Source organism: Siniperca chuatsi, linkage group LG20, assembly GCF_020085105.1.
Source record: "Siniperca chuatsi isolate FFG_IHB_CAS linkage group LG20, ASM2008510v1, whole genome shotgun sequence".
Lineage (NCBI taxonomy): Eukaryota > Metazoa > Chordata > Actinopteri > Centrarchiformes > Sinipercidae > Siniperca > Siniperca chuatsi.
In genome coordinates, this window is record NC_058061.1 from 567501 (window position 1) to 585000 (window position 17500).

At 48.8% G+C, this 17500-nt stretch overlaps 4 protein-coding genes and 1 long non-coding RNA gene across 12 annotated transcripts in view; 3 read left to right on the forward strand and 2 right to left on the reverse strand.

Annotated features, from left to right (window-relative positions):
* Window positions 1-2588, forward strand: part of si:ch211-207i20.2 (uncharacterized protein LOC568537 homolog) — a 4870-nt gene extending 2282 nt beyond the window's left edge. Inside the window, exon 5 of the mRNA XM_044179908.1 lies at window positions 645-2588. Coding sequence (XP_044035843.1) covers window positions 645-1666 — 1022 coding nt within the window. The 3' untranslated portion in view covers window positions 1667-2588. The remainder of the gene's footprint in view (window positions 1-644) is intronic.
* Window positions 1-2980, reverse strand: part of LOC122868178 (dnaJ homolog subfamily C member 9-like) — a 15425-nt gene extending 12445 nt beyond the window's left edge. Inside the window, exon 1 of the mRNA XM_044179922.1 lies at window positions 2844-2980. The gene's annotated coding sequence lies outside the window, so the exon portion shown is untranslated. The remainder of the gene's footprint in view (window positions 1-2843) is intronic.
* Window positions 2962-11973, forward strand: LOC122868172 (TBC1 domain family member 12-like). 7 transcript variants are annotated; one of them, XM_044179904.1, is made up of 16 exons: window positions 2962-3099; window positions 3899-4622; window positions 5098-5200; window positions 6902-6958; window positions 7567-7694; window positions 7793-7875; window positions 7984-8101; window positions 8797-8903; window positions 9041-9109; window positions 9195-9277; window positions 9393-9464; window positions 9825-9953; window positions 10630-10739; window positions 11302-11459; window positions 11660-11763; window positions 11846-11973. In XM_044179904.1, the coding sequence occupies exons 2-16, from the start codon at window positions 3928-3930 to the stop codon at window positions 11885-11887; spliced, it is 2058 nt and encodes a 685-aa protein (XP_044035839.1). In that variant the 5' UTR covers window positions 2962-3099; window positions 3899-3927; the 3' UTR covers window positions 11888-11973. The 7 variants fall into 7 exon arrangements, with proteins under 7 accessions (XP_044035839.1, XP_044035842.1, XP_044035835.1 ...); XM_044179900.1 differs by lacking the exon at window positions 2962-3099 and having other exon boundaries at window positions 3107-4622; XM_044179901.1 differs by lacking the exon at window positions 2962-3099 and having other exon boundaries at window positions 3107-4622; window positions 6905-6958.
* Window positions 11974-12260: 287 nt separating this feature from the next.
* Window positions 12261-13205, reverse strand: LOC122868182. The gene is made up of 2 exons (XR_006376051.1): window positions 13073-13205; window positions 12261-12920 (listed from the first exon to the last, which is right to left on the reverse strand). It is a non-coding gene; the product is annotated as an uncharacterized LOC122868182 (long non-coding RNA).
* noc3l (NOC3-like DNA replication regulator) overlaps window positions 13130-17500 on the forward strand; it is a 12363-nt gene continuing 7992 nt past the window's right edge. The window contains exons 1-9 of one of the 2 annotated variants that reach the window (XM_044179898.1): window positions 13130-13281; window positions 14390-14594; window positions 15097-15226; window positions 15336-15490; window positions 15584-15655; window positions 15955-16085; window positions 16184-16345; window positions 16777-16870; window positions 16960-17135. In XM_044179898.1, coding sequence (XP_044035833.1) covers window positions 13273-13281; window positions 14390-14594; window positions 15097-15226; window positions 15336-15490; window positions 15584-15655; window positions 15955-16085; window positions 16184-16345; window positions 16777-16870; window positions 16960-17135 — 1134 coding nt within the window. In that variant the 5' untranslated portion in view covers window positions 13130-13272. The remainder of the gene's footprint in view (window positions 13282-14389; window positions 14595-15096; window positions 15227-15335; window positions 15491-15583; window positions 15656-15954; window positions 16086-16183; window positions 16346-16776; window positions 16871-16959; window positions 17136-17500) is intronic. The other variant, XM_044179899.1, reaches the window with a different exon arrangement.

The window sequence follows — 17500 nt, forward strand, 5'->3', positions numbered from 1 at the left end:
TCCCTCATCAGATCAATACCTGTCCCCGATCAGATCAATACCTGTCCCCGATCAGATCAATACCTGTCCCTGATCAGATCAATACCTGTCCCCGATCAGATCAATACCTGTCCCTCATCAGATCAATACCTGTCCCCGATCAGATCAATACCTGTCCCCGATCAGATCAGATCAATACCTGTCCCCGATCAGATCAGATCAATACCTGTCCCCGATCAGATCAATACCTGTCCCTCATCAGATCAATACCTGTCCCCGATCAGATCAATACCTGTCCCCGATCAGATCAATACCTGTCCCCGATCAGATCAGATCAATACCTGTCCCCGATCAGATCAGATCAATACCTGTCCCCGATCAGATCAGATCAATACCTGTCCCCGATCAGATCAATACCTGTCCCCGATCAGATCAATACCTGTTTGCTGTTAATTCAGCACTTCCTCCATCTCTTTCACATTAAAAGCCTCCAGTAGTTCATGGGACAGAATCTATACACTTCCCTGGCAGGCTTTTATTTTGACGCTGACAGGAAACGAGGCGTTTACATTCAGATAGAAATACGTGCTCCGCGACCTCCGACCCCCCGGGTCTGGCAGGTGCGCCTGCTTCTGTTGGTTCAGGTTTCGTGTTTGTGCTTCCAGGAGCTCGAGTTGAAGCCGTGCAGCCGGTGACCTCCGACCTCCCGCCGCAGCAGAAGGCTCCCAGCACGCCGGAGTTCGTTCTGCAGAGCGTCACGTGGAAGTACTTCATGTGCACGGCGTGCGGTAAATCCTTCACGTCTCAGAGCAACCTGAAGTCTCATTACCGCATCCACACGGGCGAGAAGCCGTTCTCCTGCGGCGTCTGCGGCCGGGCTTTCCGCCAGAGGCAGAGTCTGCAGAGCCACGTGCGAACGCACACCGGCGAGCGGCCGTACGAGTGTCCGCAGTGCGGCAAGTGCTTCTCCAAGCAGACGCAGCTCAAGACGCACGCCATCATCCACACCGGAGAGAAGCCGTACGCCTGCGAGGTGTGCGGCCGCCGCTTCAACGTGCTGCAGAACCTGCACCGCCACGCGCACACCCACACCGGCAAGAAGATCTTCGTCTGCGGCACTTGCGGGAAAGGCTTCACCCGCGCCGTCACGCTCAAAACACACGAGCTCATCCACACCGGACAGAAACCGCTGAAATGCGAGCAGTGCCCCAAAACCTTCCGCCACGCCATCAACCTCAAGAACCACCAGAGGATCCACAGCGGCGTGCGGCCGTTCAGCTGCGACCTCTGCGGGAAGAGCTTCCGCCAGTCGGTGAACCTGAAGATCCACCGGAGGATCCACACCGGCGAGCGCCCGTTCAGCTGCCAGGAGTGCGGCAAGACGTTCAGCCAGCAGAGCAGCCTGATCTCGCACGGCCGCACGCACTCGAAAGAGCGCCCGTTCGCCTGCGACTCCTGCGACAAGACGTTCAACAACGCCAACAGCCTGAAGCTGCACCTGCGCGTCCACACCGGCGAGAAGCCGTACGCCTGCGACATCTGCGGCAAGACCTTCAGCCAGGGCAGCCACCTGAGGACGCACAAGAGGCACGTCCACGCCGGCGGCAAGCAGTACATCTGCGACAGGTGCGGGAAGAGATACTCGGACCAACGCAACCTGAAGCTGCACAAGTGCGGCTACGCGTGAACGCCAGCGCGCGGCGGGGTCGCGTTTGATTTGACAAACGGAATAAAATCGACAGTTTCTTCAATGGAGTCTGGAACATAAACACCTGAAAGTTATGGATGAATGTTTTCTTCACGATAGAATTTTACTTGATTTTTTTTTTTTTTAAATTGTTAGAATGGGTGTTAGACAGGAAGTGGACCTGTTTAACCAATCAGAGCTAAGATGTGTTGAAGTGGGCGGAGCCTCTGGTTCAGGTACTATTTGCTCCCCAGGTAACGTTTCCTGAACGTCCCCGGTTCTGTCAGTTTAAACACTTCAGTACCCATGAGCCTCAGTGGCTGTTGCCATGGAGACGACGCCATCCAGAGCGGTGACATCAGAACCGCATCACATTTTAATTGATTTAAATTTCTGAAGTTATCCGGTGAGTTCCACAAAGATAAACCTGGAACGTCACCTGATGTCACCTGATGTAAGCCCCGCCCACCGAGATACTGTCTTCTGATTGGTTGAAACCATGAATTTAAGTTATGTTAATTATGTTGCTGAAATTGTCTGTAAATGTGTACATATGCACATTGTTGCATTTTATAATTTAATAGATGATATTTTTCATTAGTTTGGAAAACAATAAAGTGAAAAGCAGCACTTGCCCCGCCCTGATGACCTCATGACCTCATGACCTCACCCCCACCAGTGCACCTGCGGGGCAGCTTCCAGGTGTCAGTGTGTAACTGTGGAGGAGGTCAGGGCGAGCCTCCATCCGGGGCTTTCACTGAGCCGAAATATGTGGTCACGTGACTCTAATGACACCTTTAACACCTTTGTACGACCTTTGACCTCTTCCGTTCACAGAACGTGGGGTTTAAACTCACCGGAGCAAACTAAGCTCTTTGTTTCCTGTTTGAAGTCGATGAAAAATAAACCGATTTTCAGTGAAGTTTTGAGGATTTACCTAATTATAAGCAGACGACCTGGACCGAACCGGGGCGGGCGGTCCTGTAGACTGCAGGCTTGTGTTCGGCCTGTGACTGAAGACCCGTTCCCGGGCGTGCGGTGCCTAAAATAACGCGTATATTGTGTAATAAATGTGCGGGAGCTGCTCTGCTGAGGGTTCAGCCATGTTGTTTGTTTACGCTTGACGTCGTGCACCTGGATCGCTTTGAAAAGGGGAAATTCCGCAACGTGACCTTACCTTTAATAATCTATCTGACGTCAGGCTGACGTAGCCCTCTGTACGTCACCTGACCTCTCAACATGGCGCCTCTACGCCCCGAGTTCACCTGTCACCGCCGAGGATGAGAGCAGCCGGACAGGCCGTCACTCTGCCGGCCTGAGGGCTCCGTGTCCCGGTATGATGCTCCGCAGCACTCCGCTGTCTGTTTACCGAGGAGGAGGCGCCGCAGCCGGGTTTGTTTCTGCTGAGCAGCGCTGAAAGAAGATCCAGAGAGGTGAGTTACCGACAAGTTACCGACAACCAGACCGGAAACCAGGGTGGTTACCTTCAAAATAAAACCTGTAATTAAACAAGACCGGAAGCCACGGGGTTATTTTCAAAATAAAACCTGTAATTAAACAAGACCGGAAACCAGCGGGTTTAGCTTCAAAATAAAACCTGTAATTAAACAAGACCGGAAACCACGGGGGTTATCTTCAAAATAAAACCTGTAATATAACAAGACCGGAAACCAGCGGGTTTACCTTCAAAATAAAACCTGTAATTAAACAAGACCGGAAACCACGGGGTTATTTTCAAAATAAAACCTGTAATTAAACAAGACCGGAAACCAGCGGGTTTAGCTTCAAAATAAAACCTGTAATTAAACAAGACCGGAAACCAGCGGGTTTGTCTTCAAAATAAAACCTAAAAGATCAGTTGAATGATGTTAATGACTGAGCTGCGTTTCCACCAAGCGGTCCAGTCCAGTCCAGTCCAGTTCAGAGCGTAACACATTAGAAGACTAGTTAAGACCAGAAACCACAGGATTACCTTCAAAATAAAATATCACCTGCACTGGAAGTGCTTTACCTTTAAATAATCACCTGAGATCACAAAGTTAATAAGATTGGAAACCAGCAGGTGTGCCTTATAAAATACGGAAAGCAGATTAGGTCTTTATTCATCTACCTGTCAGTGTTTTACCGCCAGCCGGCGATATTAAACCAGTATTAACAGACGAATAATGAGCTAATTGGCTTCACCTGAGCGACAACAAGACCTTCAAAGTAAAACGTGAAGTATGTGTGTAGCTTCACGCTGCTGTGGATGTTGCAGTGAAATGGAAAAAAGCGATGACGCGTCCTCTTCACCGGTGACCGAGTCCTCGCCGTGTCATCACCACCGCCCCTCCCCCTCAGCTGATGACATCGCCCGGGGTCATCAGCAGGTGACACGTTCAGGAGACGGTGAGGAGGTGGCGTCCGGCGCTCTGCCGCAGTGTGTGGATCTCGCCACCTGTACGCTGTACTCTGGGTCGGATTACGGCCCGCAAGGACCGATCAGAGGTTGCTCTGACATCGAGGAGGCAGGTGACAATCGGGGGGCGGGGCTTAGTCTGAGAGATGATGTCACCCCAACAGACAGGGTCAGTCCAAAGGTTAACTGCTGTCACAGACTGGGTGATGATGGCCGGCGTGGGGCTACCGGACGCACCAACCGCCACCTCGACGAGCCCACCTCTTCGAAGGCCTCCCAGGTAGATCTCAACCCTGCGACCCCCTCAGACTCTGACTCAGACACACAGGAGGCGGATGTGACATCTGACCTACCAGAGGTCGGCTCCGATGATGACGCCTTCGTCACGGAGCCGCCACCACCGGGCGAGCTGAACCCCCCCACCGCGGCTGCTCGCTCCGGGAACACGTTCGAGTGCGGCCGCAGGCAGAGCGCTCCGGGTCAGCTGGTGCAGGACGACGGGGGTTCAGAGTCTGAGCTGCAGTCCAGGAGACCGGGGATCATCGAGTACTTCAACAGGTAAATCAGACACGAGGCTGATCAATACTAGATCAATACTGAGCTGCTACTGAGAACAACTGCTAAGAGAAAAAGAAGTAACTAAGTTTGTTTTTGTTGTACCGCATCACATGACACACTTACGTTAAATGTGTTTATTGAAGCCGAAATGTGAAACAGTGCCGCAGTTTGAAAGTGTCGGCCTCAGGAGACGCAGACTCACGTCACAGATGTTGGGTCGTTTTCTGTTTTTAGGCAGTGAATTAATAAATTAATAGATCTAAAACCAAACTTGCAGCGAGCACACCGGGATCCCAAAGCACCCAGATACCTTCTGGGAAATGTAGTGAATCTGTAAGTGCAGCCGCAGATGATTCAGACGGACGGACTGTTTCACTGTCGAAGTACATTTTGTAACGTTTGTCTCTGAACGAGTCCGTGACCGACTGAACGCATCTAATTTTGTGTGTGTGTGTGCGTGTGTGTGTGTGTGCAGCAGGAAGCAGCGGTCCGTCAGTCACAGTGTTGCTGGCTGGAAGCTGTTTGGTAAAGTTCCTCCCAAACAGAGTCCCTCCAAACAGGCTCGGATCATCCAGCAGGTACTGAACCGACATCAGGACGATTGTTGGAGACTTACTGTTGTTTACTAATGTTAAAAACAAAGTTTGGCTTTGCTGTCGTCTTCCCGACGCGATTTAAAGAAAAGAAAGCGAGTTAGAGTGAATGAGAGAGAGGGAGCGGCGGTAAAGAGAACAAAGTGAGCGAAGAAGAGAAACAAAACTTCCTCGGACAGTTTGACGTCAGTTACCTTAGAAATAATGAACCATCAAACACTCAGCACATCGTCACCGTGGAGACACTTTTCGGTCACACAACAGTAAATACAAACAAACAACACGTGATGCGTCATCTTCACATCCTCCATCGGTCTAATCTGTCCGATCTACGGTTCTTCGTTCGGTGGAAACACAAACAGGAACGTTCAGAAGAGACTTTATTAGAGACTCGTTTCTCTGGTTTCGTACTTCCTGGAACTTTCTGGTCGAAAAGCAGCCGAAGGGCTGAACGAGATCTGAAGTGGGCGATCAGATCCTATATCGGCGATTAAAGGGATGATCGACGATGGGTTTTTCCTACGCCGACATTAAGGCGATTTTAGCTAATTTACTACTAAGATAAAGATAATCTCTAGAATCTGCGGTGCTTTGAGAAGTTTCTGGTGGAGGTGTGGTTGTGTTTATTTGTGCTTTAGAAAGTAACCGCTGCGAAACAATCAGAAAATAAAGTTTTATTTCTGATTCACCGGCTTTCTCGCTACTGGCGCTCCCTCTCCTCATGCGCTCCCTCTCCTCATTCACTCTCGAGGTCGCTCGCCCACCGCTGTCTCTCTCTCTCAAACAAATGAACAGAAACCAAAGGACGCTTCGTGGTGTCGCTGTATATTATAAGCCAGTCACAGAGGTGGAGGCTGGGTACAGGAAGTACACCAAGCGAGGACACAACCGACAGCGTGTCATAGTCCGGTCCATGAACTCCACCTGGTTTCAGTGGTCTGATCGCCGGATTGGCCACCGCAGCGTGACGTCGGGTTGCGTTTCTCCAAAAGTTGATTCTGTTTCATCTTTTCCACCGCAGGGCGCTACGTTTTGTTTTTCCCCCCACCCCGTCCCACCCCCGCCGCCCCCCTGGCGATCAGATGGCCTATTGGCGATCTCGAGTAACTACGATTGAACGATATGAAAATAGAAACGATCGCCCACTCTAGTCTGAAGTCCATCAGAAGAGAGTTCCACAGTTTAGCAGCTGTGACTTCAAAGTCCCCTTTAGACCGGAGCGAGGATCAACCAACAGAACCCGATCCGACCTCAGACCTGCTGCTGCAGTCGGTCTCTAATGTGGGCAGATGCCTGAACCTGCAGAGCTCTAAAAGGGATCACAAGAATCCTGATTTGGATTGTTGAGTCTGATGTGGATCAGAGTTGCATCTCTTTGCTGAGCTGATGAGAAGCTTTTCTCTGTGAACTCCAGACTGATGTGAGAAACACAAACCACCAACAAGTCGCTGAGATCCGGATTCTCCGGATGTTAACGGCTGAACTTCTCGTCTGCATGACTTCAAACGCTGAGCTGCTGCCTCACGATTGGCTGAATTGGTGTGCAGGTGTACCTAATACAGTGGCCACTGAGTGTGAGTTTGATTGATCCCAGTCCTCCGCACCAGTACAGCCAGTCACAGCGTTATACTGGGATGTGTGTCTGACCTGAGATCAGTGAGCTAACGCTGCCTTGTTTCCCTCCAGCAGAGCGCTGAGATCAGCCTGAGCTCTCTGTCCTCTCCAGACCTCCAGGACTCTGGGGTACGGACTCTTTACTGCTCATCTTCATCATCATCATCCATCTGTACCTGCAGTCTTCATCAGTCTTCATGTTCTTTCTGTTATTTTCCTCCACCTTCATTAGCTGCAGTCGAAGCCTCTGGGTCAGATTTGCTTCAGTTGTGTTGTCTTCGTTTGCAGCTGTTCTGCCTCAGAAACGTGTTTTGCGTTCAGTCTGAACACGTTAAGTCTCTCGACTCACGACGAGAAGGGAAACGCAGAAACCTGCTCGGCAGAGAGGACAGGAGTCCAGAGCTGAGTCCAGCAGCTGGACGTTACATTCTTCCCTGATTTTCACAGTAAAACTTCCTGCAGCTGTTACATTTCTTTGTTCTTTCTGTAGAAAACAAGTCTTGATTTAACTTAAAGTCCAAACCGATTCGTACGACCGATACATTTAGACGTCTGTCTGCTGATAAAGAGGAGTTCAGGTTCTGGTTTTGTGTTCAGGTCTTGGTCCAGTTGTGACTAAACACTCATCCTGTCTGTCCTCCATCGGTCACCTCGGTCTCTGTCTGTCTCTTGTCATCAGTTGTGCTTCCTCTCTTGTTGTCATGGCGACTGAGGTGTGTCTTGTGATGTCATTGCAGGAGTTCGAGGCGCGGCAGGTCGCAGCCCGCAGCTCTCCTACCCATCATGCCGCTGGGCAGCAGAGCAAGAGGAAGGTGGATTTTGAGCCGCTGTCGACCACAGCGCTGATCCTGGAGGACCGACCGCCGTACGTCTACTTCCCGTTTCTCCGTTTAATCACTTCCTGTCCGGCAGCTGAGCGTCTCTGGCGGCCATCTTGTGTCCTGACAGTTTGTTTGTGTGCAGGAACCTTCCAGCCAAGTCAGCAGAGGAGACCCAGAGACACAGACAGCAGTACGAGCAGATGGTGGCTGGAGCCAAGAGGAGAGGTCTGTTTGTTTTAACCTGCTGCACCTCCCACACGGGTGGAGTTTAACAGAGTGTGTATAGACACACACACAGTAAACCCTCCATGACGCCCCCTTTTTGTCTGTCAGAGCTGAAGGAGGCTCAGAGGAGGCAGCAGCAGATGAAGGAGAGGTTCAGACAGGAGGAGGTGATCTCCAACGCCTCGCTGGTCTGGAACCAGCACATCCTGCCACACTGGGACACCATGTACGACCACTGTGTGTGTGTGTGTGTGTGTGTGTGTGTGTGTGTGTGTGTGTGTTATACCACAGCTCTGAGGGATTCATCAACATGTTACGACTGTTCTGTGATGACGTCAGAGTGTTTCTGTGATGATGTCAGAGTGTTTCTGTGATGATGTCAGAGTGTTTCTGTGATGATGTCAGAGTGTTTCTGTGATGACGTCAGTGTTTCTGTGATGATGTCAGTGTTTCTGTGATGTCAGAGTGCTTCTGTGATGATGTCAGTGTTTCTGTGGTGTCAGAGTGCTTCTGTGATGACGTCAGTGTTTCTGTGATGATGTCAGAGTGCTTCTGTGATGACGTCAGTGTTTCTGTGATGTCGTCAGTGTTTCTGTGGTGATGTCAGAGTGCTTCTGTGATGTCAGAGTGATGACGTCAGAGTGCTTCTGTGATGATGTCAGAGTGCTTCTGTGATGATGTCAGTGTTTCTGTGGTGTCAGAGTGCTTCTGTGATGACGTCAGTGTTTCTGTGATGATGTCAGAGTGCTTCTGTGATGACGTCAGTGTTTCTGTGATGATGTCAGAGTGCTTCTGTGATGACGTCAGTGTTTCTGTGATGACGTCAGTGTTTCTGTGATGATGTCAGAGTGCTTCTGTGATGTCAGAGTGATGACGTCAGAGTGCTTCTGTGATGACGTCAGTGTTTCTGTGGTGTGTCAGGAGGTCGAGTCGTCGTGCCCGGGACCTGTGGTGGGGGGGTTTACCCCCCAGCGTCCGAGGACGAGTCTGGAGCCTCGCCATTGGCAACGAGCTCAACATCACTGCAGGCATGGACAACATTTTATTGATCTCATTCTCCATTCAGATTTGTATTATTGAGAAACAAAGTGATGTTTTCAGAAAACTTTTTCCTCCTCCCTCTGCTCCTCTTCCTCCTAACCTTCGTCCTCCTCCTCTTCCTCAGACCTGTATGAGATCTTCCTCTCCAGAGCGAAGGAGAAGTGGAAGAACCTCAGTGAGACAGAGACTGATGGTAAGAAAAAACAGACTTTTTAAACTGAATCTCAAGGTTTTGACAGATTGAATCTGGATGACTCACCTGAGATATTTACCTGCAGACGGAGCGTCGCTGGCTGACAGTCTGGAGCTCATCACACGGGACATCGCCAGAACTTTCGTCTCGCTCTGCGTCTTCCAGAAGGTGGGACAGCAGAGCTCAGGAGGACAGTAGAGTCACATAGAGTCGAATAGAAAAATCATGACTTGCATAACAAAGAAGACGTCTGTGAAACTGAATTCAGACTTTTATTTTGTAGGGTGGTCCTTACCACGATCTGCTGCAAAGCATTCTGGGAGCTTACACCTGCTACAGACCTGATGTGGGATATGTGAGTCTCACACATACACAGAAGGACTTGGTCTGACGAACTTGACTTATCTCATGTGACTTGACTCTACTAGAGACTCTACTTGGACTCGTCTAGACTGACTTGACCAGAGCTTGTTTAGACATGGACATGAGACTCGACATGGACTTAAGACTTGGAGTTCTCTCAATGACTTGGGACTAGTACTTGTCTTTAGGGACTAGAAACATGAATTTGAGTCACCTTGACCAACTTGAGAGTTGACTTGAGACTCGACTTGGACTCCTCGCATCTGACTTGGACTTGTCCCTAAAGACTTTAGAGAAGAGTCCACCTCTCTCTCTCTCTGTGTCTCACTCTCGCTGAATGTCTCTCGCCCAGGTGCAGGGTATGTCCTCCATGGCAGCCATGTTGATCCTGAACATGGACGAGGTCGAAGCCTTTATTAGCTTCTCCAACCTGATCAACAGACCCTGTCAGCTGGCTTTTTACAGAGTGGACCACCAGCTGGTACACACACACACACACACACACACACACACACACACACACACACACACACATTTTAATCTCAACGCCTACCTCTCTCTCTAAACCTGATTCTAACCTGAAACTGGCCCTTCATGTGGCCCCTCAGTCCGTCCGGTCTGAAACAAGCAGATTTAGCTCCTGTCTCTTTAAGGGCCCTAAAAGACCACTTTCTTCTGATTGGCCAACATCCAGGAAACCCACCGGGGGCAGCACTCAGTGCATGTGCACCACCCGCACCGCCTCCCAGTCCGGGCAGAGTCTAGCTAATAGGACCACTAGCTGCACGGCTAACTGAGCTAACTAGCTAACGGCAGCTACAGTTAGCAGTAGTTAGCGGTTATTTTAGCAACAAGTAAAGCTAACTGTCCATCAAGAAACTCACTAACTTTCCTTCACAACAGAAAAAGCTCGTTCCGCAGTCCCGAGCAGAGCGGTCGACGACCATATAAGGACGTCCGGCTCGGCAGGAAAGAGCCGTCTGAAGCCTGAGCTTTTACATACGTCTACCTCATTATTTGAACTGCCGACATTGTGACATTATGTATGACAGAAACTAAGGGAAAGCATAAAAGGTTCCCTTTAAAACCAAGTCTGAACCTTCAGACAGGCCTTTGTAGCAGCAGAATGTCCTCACTGTGCTTCTGTCTGTCTGCAGATGCTCAGGTATTTCGGGGCCTTCCAGGTGTTTTTCGAGGAGACTCTTCCTCGTCTGTTCCTTCACTTTCAGTCTTCAGGTCTGACTCCTGACCTCTACCTCATGGACTGGTGAGTCTCAAACCACAAATAAAGTCCAGCAGAGTCCAGTTCCAAAGACTGGAACCAGGAGGGAAGTTGTCCGTTAATTCAGACATGAATATAAATGTAATTAAGGTAGTATTAATGGTAACTTATGATTCTGAACTTCAGGTGTTTTAATTGGTTTTCTGCACAGTTTAACTGAACTTTAACTTTACAAAGCACCAGTAGCTTGATCCATTCATTTATACTTTTAAAGTCTTCATTTTTCAATAAAGCTGAAAATTCAGAGATGCTTTTAATGCTCTTTGGTGAATTTTAAGGGATTTTTAACCCATCTTAATATGAAATGTCTGGTATGTTTGTTATTCAGTATTAATTAATGTTGTTTCATGATGCTAACTGCTGCTAAAGCCTCAGTGTTTTTACATTTCTGCTCCATCAGAAAGCTCTGGGTGACGTCACGGACACTACGTCCATGTTTTATACAGTCTGTGGTCCTGGTCCCGTCTCTGTCCTGGACCTGAATGAAACTGAAATGTGTGTTTCCGTTAACGCTGTGATGTAACACTCCTACCCCCCTCCCCCCCAGGATCCTGTCTCTCTACACGAAGCCCCTCCCTCTGGACGTAGCGTGCAGAGTTTGGGACGTTTTCTTTCGAGACGGGGAGGAGTTCCTGTTCAGGACAGCTCTGGGGATCCTGAGACTCTACCAGGACGTCCTGCTGCACATGGACCTCATCAGCATCGGTGAGCGATGACCTCAGCTGTGACCTCAGCTGTGACCTCACTCTCACAGCGACCACGACACTCCTGCTGCTGACTAAAAAGACGCGTTACTTGACTTGGACTCGTCTCAGGAGACTCCGAGACTCTCCCAGCGCGAGTATCAGGTTTAGGGACTGGGACTGACCTCAGGAAACGTCCTGCTCTGCTTTGTCCTCCTTCAGCTCAGTTCCTGTCCCGCCTCCCTGATGAAGAGCTGCTCTCTGATAGGCTGTTCTCCTGCATCTCGGCCACGCCCATGCTGAGCGGGAACAGGAAGTGGAGCCAGGTGAGTCACCTGACCTGCTCGCGCTGTAGGAAGAAACCCAAATAACCACGAGCTGCGGTGACGTGTTGTTTTTCTGCCCCAGGTTTGGTCTTCGTGCAGAGAGTCCGAGAGGAGCAGCAGCTGATCCAGAGTCCGTCCTGCTGGTTTCATTTAAACATGTGTTATTCTGGGTTTTACAGGATTAAACTACTCAAAACACTAAAGGACAAACATCTGATGTCAGAAACTGATTTCAGTTTTTATTTATTTAGTATTTTAGTTTCTGTAATAAAACATGAAAAGACGAACTGAGTTAAAGGAGCAGCGGCGACCAGAACTAATGGCCGCTACGCCGCACCAGACTCCATCGAGAAAAACAGTCATTTTACCTCGCAGATCATCGGAAAACACACTTCACCAAAACCGTCTGTTTAAACTGCTCCAGCAGTCCCGGCTCCGGTCTGGCCGCTCGGGACGCCGTCGCTTCTGTCTGTTAATGTTCGCAATGCGTGTGTTTGTTTCATTTAAAGGGAACGCTTCGTTTCATTTCATTCACATCCAGAGGAGCCTTTTAAAGCGTCAGGTCAGCACATACAGACGCTGAAGTTTCCAATAACACGTGAACTCAGCACTCTAATAACTCAACAACATGTCGGTGTGGTGATCAGCTTTAATAAGGACACGGGGACCGTTTCTCTTTCTGTGCTGTCATCACTTCTGACGTCATAATAATGGGGTTCTTTGTTTTTCCAAACTTTCTTTATTTAAACAAAAAGGTGTAACAACAGTTGTCCAAATAAAATGTTCTTCCTTTAAAATACTGAAAGTCTTTTTTTGTTCTTGACGTTTTGGATGAAAGAACCAGAGCAGGTTTGGATCCAGAGCAGGTTTGGATCCAGAGCAGGTGCGATCCACCAGGAGCCGTCAGAGCTGCATTAAGCAGAGCAGCTGTGTCTCAGAAAGAAAGACCTGCACTTCATCTTAACGGTTATTATTCAAGGTGTCAAACCCAAGACCAAGACCCCCTCGTCCTCTGCCTCGCGTGTCCTCCGGCTGCTTGTGACCTCGGGACTCGACCACATGCAGAATGTCTCCTTGCACACAAACTCAGTGCCGGTTGTGTTTTTCAGTCATTTCCGCTGTTGTTCTGCAGGTCGTCGCCGGGTTCATCGCTCCACCTGAAACATCAGAAACTCTGCTGCTTTAGAAGCCTGACTAATAATAAATAAATAAATCATCAATAATGATTATATGTGTTTATACATATGATGATATGAACTGCTGGTCACGCCTCCTGCACTGACTAGCAGGTGACTGAGTAACTACCTACCAGGTAAGCCCTTCCTGATTGATTGGTGTAGTTCGGCCTCCCGCCGCTGGTGTCGCTGTTCCGCAGAGGAGGAGTCGGGTCCAGTGTTTCCGGGTTATCGGTCTGAACCCGGGTCTCTGGGTTACACATGTGGCGACGAGCCTCAGCTTTTCCACCAAAACACACCGAGAAGGTTTGATAAAGCTTCGTGTCGAGCCGCCATGGGTCCGGTGAGTTCACACCGGAAACTATCGGTTAAATTCACGTTTTACTGAGAAGTGAATGTCAGCGGACTCTTCTCTCAGAGCTCCATGTTCGCACTGATGAAACGGCTTATTGGGTTTAATGATGCAGCAGCTGGTGTTTCTGGACAGCCTGGCACCAGACTCCGTAGAGAAATGTGCGAATTTAAGTTTCCGTGTTTACTTTAAAAGCGCTCTCACAGAAATAAACAGAACATTTCCACCGTCCAATGAACATTTTCCAGAGCGGACTCTGTTCTCTCAGAGCTTCATATTCTCACTGATTAAACTGCTGTTGATTTAAACAAACTTGCCTCGTGATAGTGCTCAACAGTCCACCGCCAGACTCCATAGAGAAAACAGCGAATTTAAAGTTTCCGAGTCGACAGGAAAGATACTCACTGTGTTGAACATGACGTAACGCCTTTTCTGAATTTGCCTTTATCTTTTAATGAAATCGGCAGCCGGATTATTAATGTGCACACAGTTACATGAAGTTAATCATCTGTGTGTCCCAGCGGCTGGCACTCAGCTAGTTAGGGTTAGACACAGAATTACATTATTTACACAAACATTTCTAATGTTTTTTAAGTGTTTGACCGGTTTTATGGCTTTATTACGGATTTTTTGTTAGTACAGATATATTTTTTATATCATTCTCTAAAGAAAACAGCTTGCTGGGGATGTGTTTATGAATAAAATATCGTCCTGAAAAGATGAAAATATTGATATTAGAACTTTAAAATATCTGTATCACTGACAAACCAAGACTTTCAAAATAAGAGTTATATTATCTCAGATTTCACTTGAAATCTTTGGACAGAATAAATTCTGAGAACATGTTTATAAGAAATCTCTTTAACCTTGTTTCTAACTCAGTATTTATTTGTAGCGAAGACTTTTATTCGCATGTGATTCACCTGTAAAACACACTGAAGTTCAACTCCTGTTTCTTGAACCTGTTTCCTGTTTCCTGAACCTGTTTCCTAACCCTGAACCGGTTTCCTGAACCGGTTTCCTGTTTCCTGAACCTGAACCTGTTTCCTGAACCCGAACCTGTTTCCTGAACCTGAACCTGTGTCCTGCCTCCCTGCAGCCTCGGTCGAAGAAGCGTCGTCCGACGTTCCGCCGCCTGTTGAAGACGAGCGGCGTGAAGCTGGAGAACAAACTGAAGAACCGCCAGCTGAAGCAGCAGAACGTCGCCAAGAAGCAGCGTAAAGAGCAGAAGAAGCTGAGGCAGGCGGTGAAGGACGCCGTCATCAGGACGCCGCGCCCGCTGGAGACGTACAGGAAGAGACCCGGTGAGGGACGAGCGTGACGTAGACACGTTAAACACTCTGCTGGGGTCAGCGCACTGCGTCGATTAGCCGACTCATTGATTATTTGCTCTGCCGAACATGAATCAGCTGTTTTAATAATTAATGAATCGTTTCAAACGGTCAGTTGGTGAAATGTCTCTGACTCACAGCTTTTCTGTTCCCGTCACAGAAAGCTGAGCGCTCTTCTGTAGCACTGCGGGGACTTATTCATTTTCACTCGTCTGGTGTTTTGAAACAAATGAACTGAGAAAACTCAGTGATGATGATGAGCAACGATCTTCGTGTCCGATGTTAACGCTTCTTAAAACGAGTCGTAACCTTTTTCACTCGCAGTCGGACGAACGTGTGAATGAACATAATTAATGACCTCGTAGCGAAGGTTGAGGACTGTTGAAATGTTTCAGTTGGGTTGAATGAAGCGGACTTCGTCTCCCATAATGCACTGCTCAGTTTCCTCTCGTGGTTGGTTGAATGTGTCTGACAGAGGAAGAGCAGGAGGAGGAGGAGGAGTTTCTGGAGAGCCTGCCGACAGACATGATGGAGGACGAAGACCTGCAGCAGATGACGGCGATGGCTCGACGAGCGTCCTTCGTCACCAGAGACCTGTCGTCATGGTAACGCCAACACAAACACATACATATATACACATATAGTGTGTCGTCACTGTTTGAGTGCCATGTAGATAACAAACGTGCGTTTGTTTCGCGCGGCGGGGCGTCCCAGCGGGCCGGTGCACGGCGGAAAGAAGCGGAGCTCAGAGGTGGTTCGGAGTTACGAGAAGGTTCCCAGGAAGATGGCGAGGACGGAGGAGACGGAGGTCATCCACCTGCTGCCAATCAAAGACAAGACGGGCGTCGTCCCACAGAGCATAGAGAGAGGTGCGCCCCGCACTATTGATCCGCTGATCGATCTGATCGGTATCTGTCTGTGTCGGAAGAGTAAACATCGCTTCTCTTGTGTTTTGTTCGCAGTCGTCCAAAAGCAGCCGGAGGAGGAAGACGAGGAAGAGGATGCTGCCGACGAGCCGGAGGAGTTTGAAAACGGTACGAATGACCTTTGACCCTGAAACCTACTTTATAGACGAGTCCAGGTGGCGGAGAACGAAACTGAAGTTTTCTTTCTGTTCATGCGAACTGCTTTACATTAAACAACGAAACCCCTTCACACGTAAACAGACTGTTAGCTTTGTAGTTTATTTCTGTGTGTGTGTGTGTGTAAAAAATATATATATATATATATATATATATATATATATATATATATATATATATATATATATATATATATATATTACACTGTGTGTGGATATGACTCTCTCCCTGTAATGTGTCCTCCTGTGCAGAGGGGGAGCCACTGAGCGCTGCAGCGCTGACGGCAGAGCAGCGAGAGCAGCTCAGAGTTCACAAGATAAATGAGAAGAAACTGTGCATCGCCAGCCTGGGATCAGCCGTCATGTCAGACCCCTACAGTAATGTAAGACGGGCCTGCTGATCTGGGATCAGACACACAGAACCGCATCAAACTGTTGAACACTAATGTGTAACGTTGTGTGTGTGTGTGTGCGTGGTCAGGTGAAGCGGCTGAAGGAGCTGCGTGGCATGCTGATGGAGTCGGACCCCTGTGTGGCGGTGACGGTCAGGAAGCTGGTGATGGTTTCTCTGATGGAGATCTTTAAAGACATCACCCCCGCCTACAGGATCCGACCTCTGACCCCCGCAGAGAAGGCCACCAAGGTAGCTGACATGTTTGTGTGTTCAGGCCTCATGAATCATAATTTATTAACTCTTTCCTCGTTTATGCAGCAGTGGCAGTAAATTCGATCACAAACCAAAAATCTATATTAGAATATATGAAAACGGAAGATAAGATCAGGCTACGAAGTGGAAGTGGGCAGAAGAAGATTCATTTACAATAAAGATCTGAGAATCAAAAAGGAATTTCTGAGTTTTCGGCTAAAGTCCAAAACACATAAGTGCAAAACGACCTGTTTGTAAGACGGCGTGTTTCACGTTTGTCTGGGTCGCCGTGCGGAGGGGAAGCTGCTTCAGCCTCGAGACGAGGGACTCGCTGGAAACAGCAGTGCAGATATTTAAGGCTTTGGAAAATCAACCTGCAGAGTCTTGGATTTGATGTTTCTGGTGTGTTTGGTCGGTTTGTTCTGCAGGTGAAGAAGGAAACTCAGCAGCTCCGAGAGTTTGAAGAAGGTTTGGTCAGTCAGTACAAGTTCTACCTGGAGGACCTGGAGCAGACCATCAAAGGTACACAACCACTGCAACACACAAACACACGAACATGTCAAAGCAGAAGATACAGGAACCATGTCAGTGTGTTCGTCCTCCACCTGCAGACTGGAAGCAGAAGAAGAAGAAGCGCAGTCAGGCGGTGGGTTTCCAGTCGTACCTCGGTCTGGCTGAAGTTGCCGTTCGCTGCCTGTGCGAGCTGCTGCTCGCTCTGCCTCACTTCAACTTCCACAACAACATCATCGTCGTCCTCGTCCCGCTGATGAACGACCCCGTCAGGAAGGTGAGACAGTGTGTCCGTGTGCGTTCAGGGTGTCAGGTACAGTGGTGTGAAAAAGTGATTCCCCCCTAAACCTAATAACTGGTTGCTCCACCCTTAGCAGCAACAACTGCAATCAAGCGTTTGCGATAACTTGCAGTGAGTCTTTTACAGCGCTGTGGAGGAGTTTTGGCCGACTCATCTTTGCAGAATTGTTGTATTTCAGCCACATTGGAGGGTTTTCGAGCATGAACTGCCTTTTTAAGGTCACGCCACAGCATCTCAATAGGATTCAGGTCAGGACTTTGACTAGGCCGCTCCAAAGTCTTCATTTTGTTCTTCTTCAGCCATTCAGAGGTGGACTTGCTGGTGTCTTTTGGATCATTGTC

Coding starts and splice junctions, on each gene's coding strand:
- LOC122868172 (XM_044179900.1), top strand. CDS start 3,889: ATGTGTGTAGCTTCACGCTGCTGTGGATGTTGCAGTGAAATGGAAAAA. Junction 9,110..9,194: donor CAGTGAGACAGAGACTGATG/GTAAGAAAAAAC, acceptor ATTTACCTGCAG/ACGGAGCGTCGCTGGCTGAC. Junction 9,465..9,824: donor ACAGACCTGATGTGGGATAT/GTGAGTCTCACA, acceptor TCTCTCGCCCAG/GTGCAGGGTATGTCCTCCAT.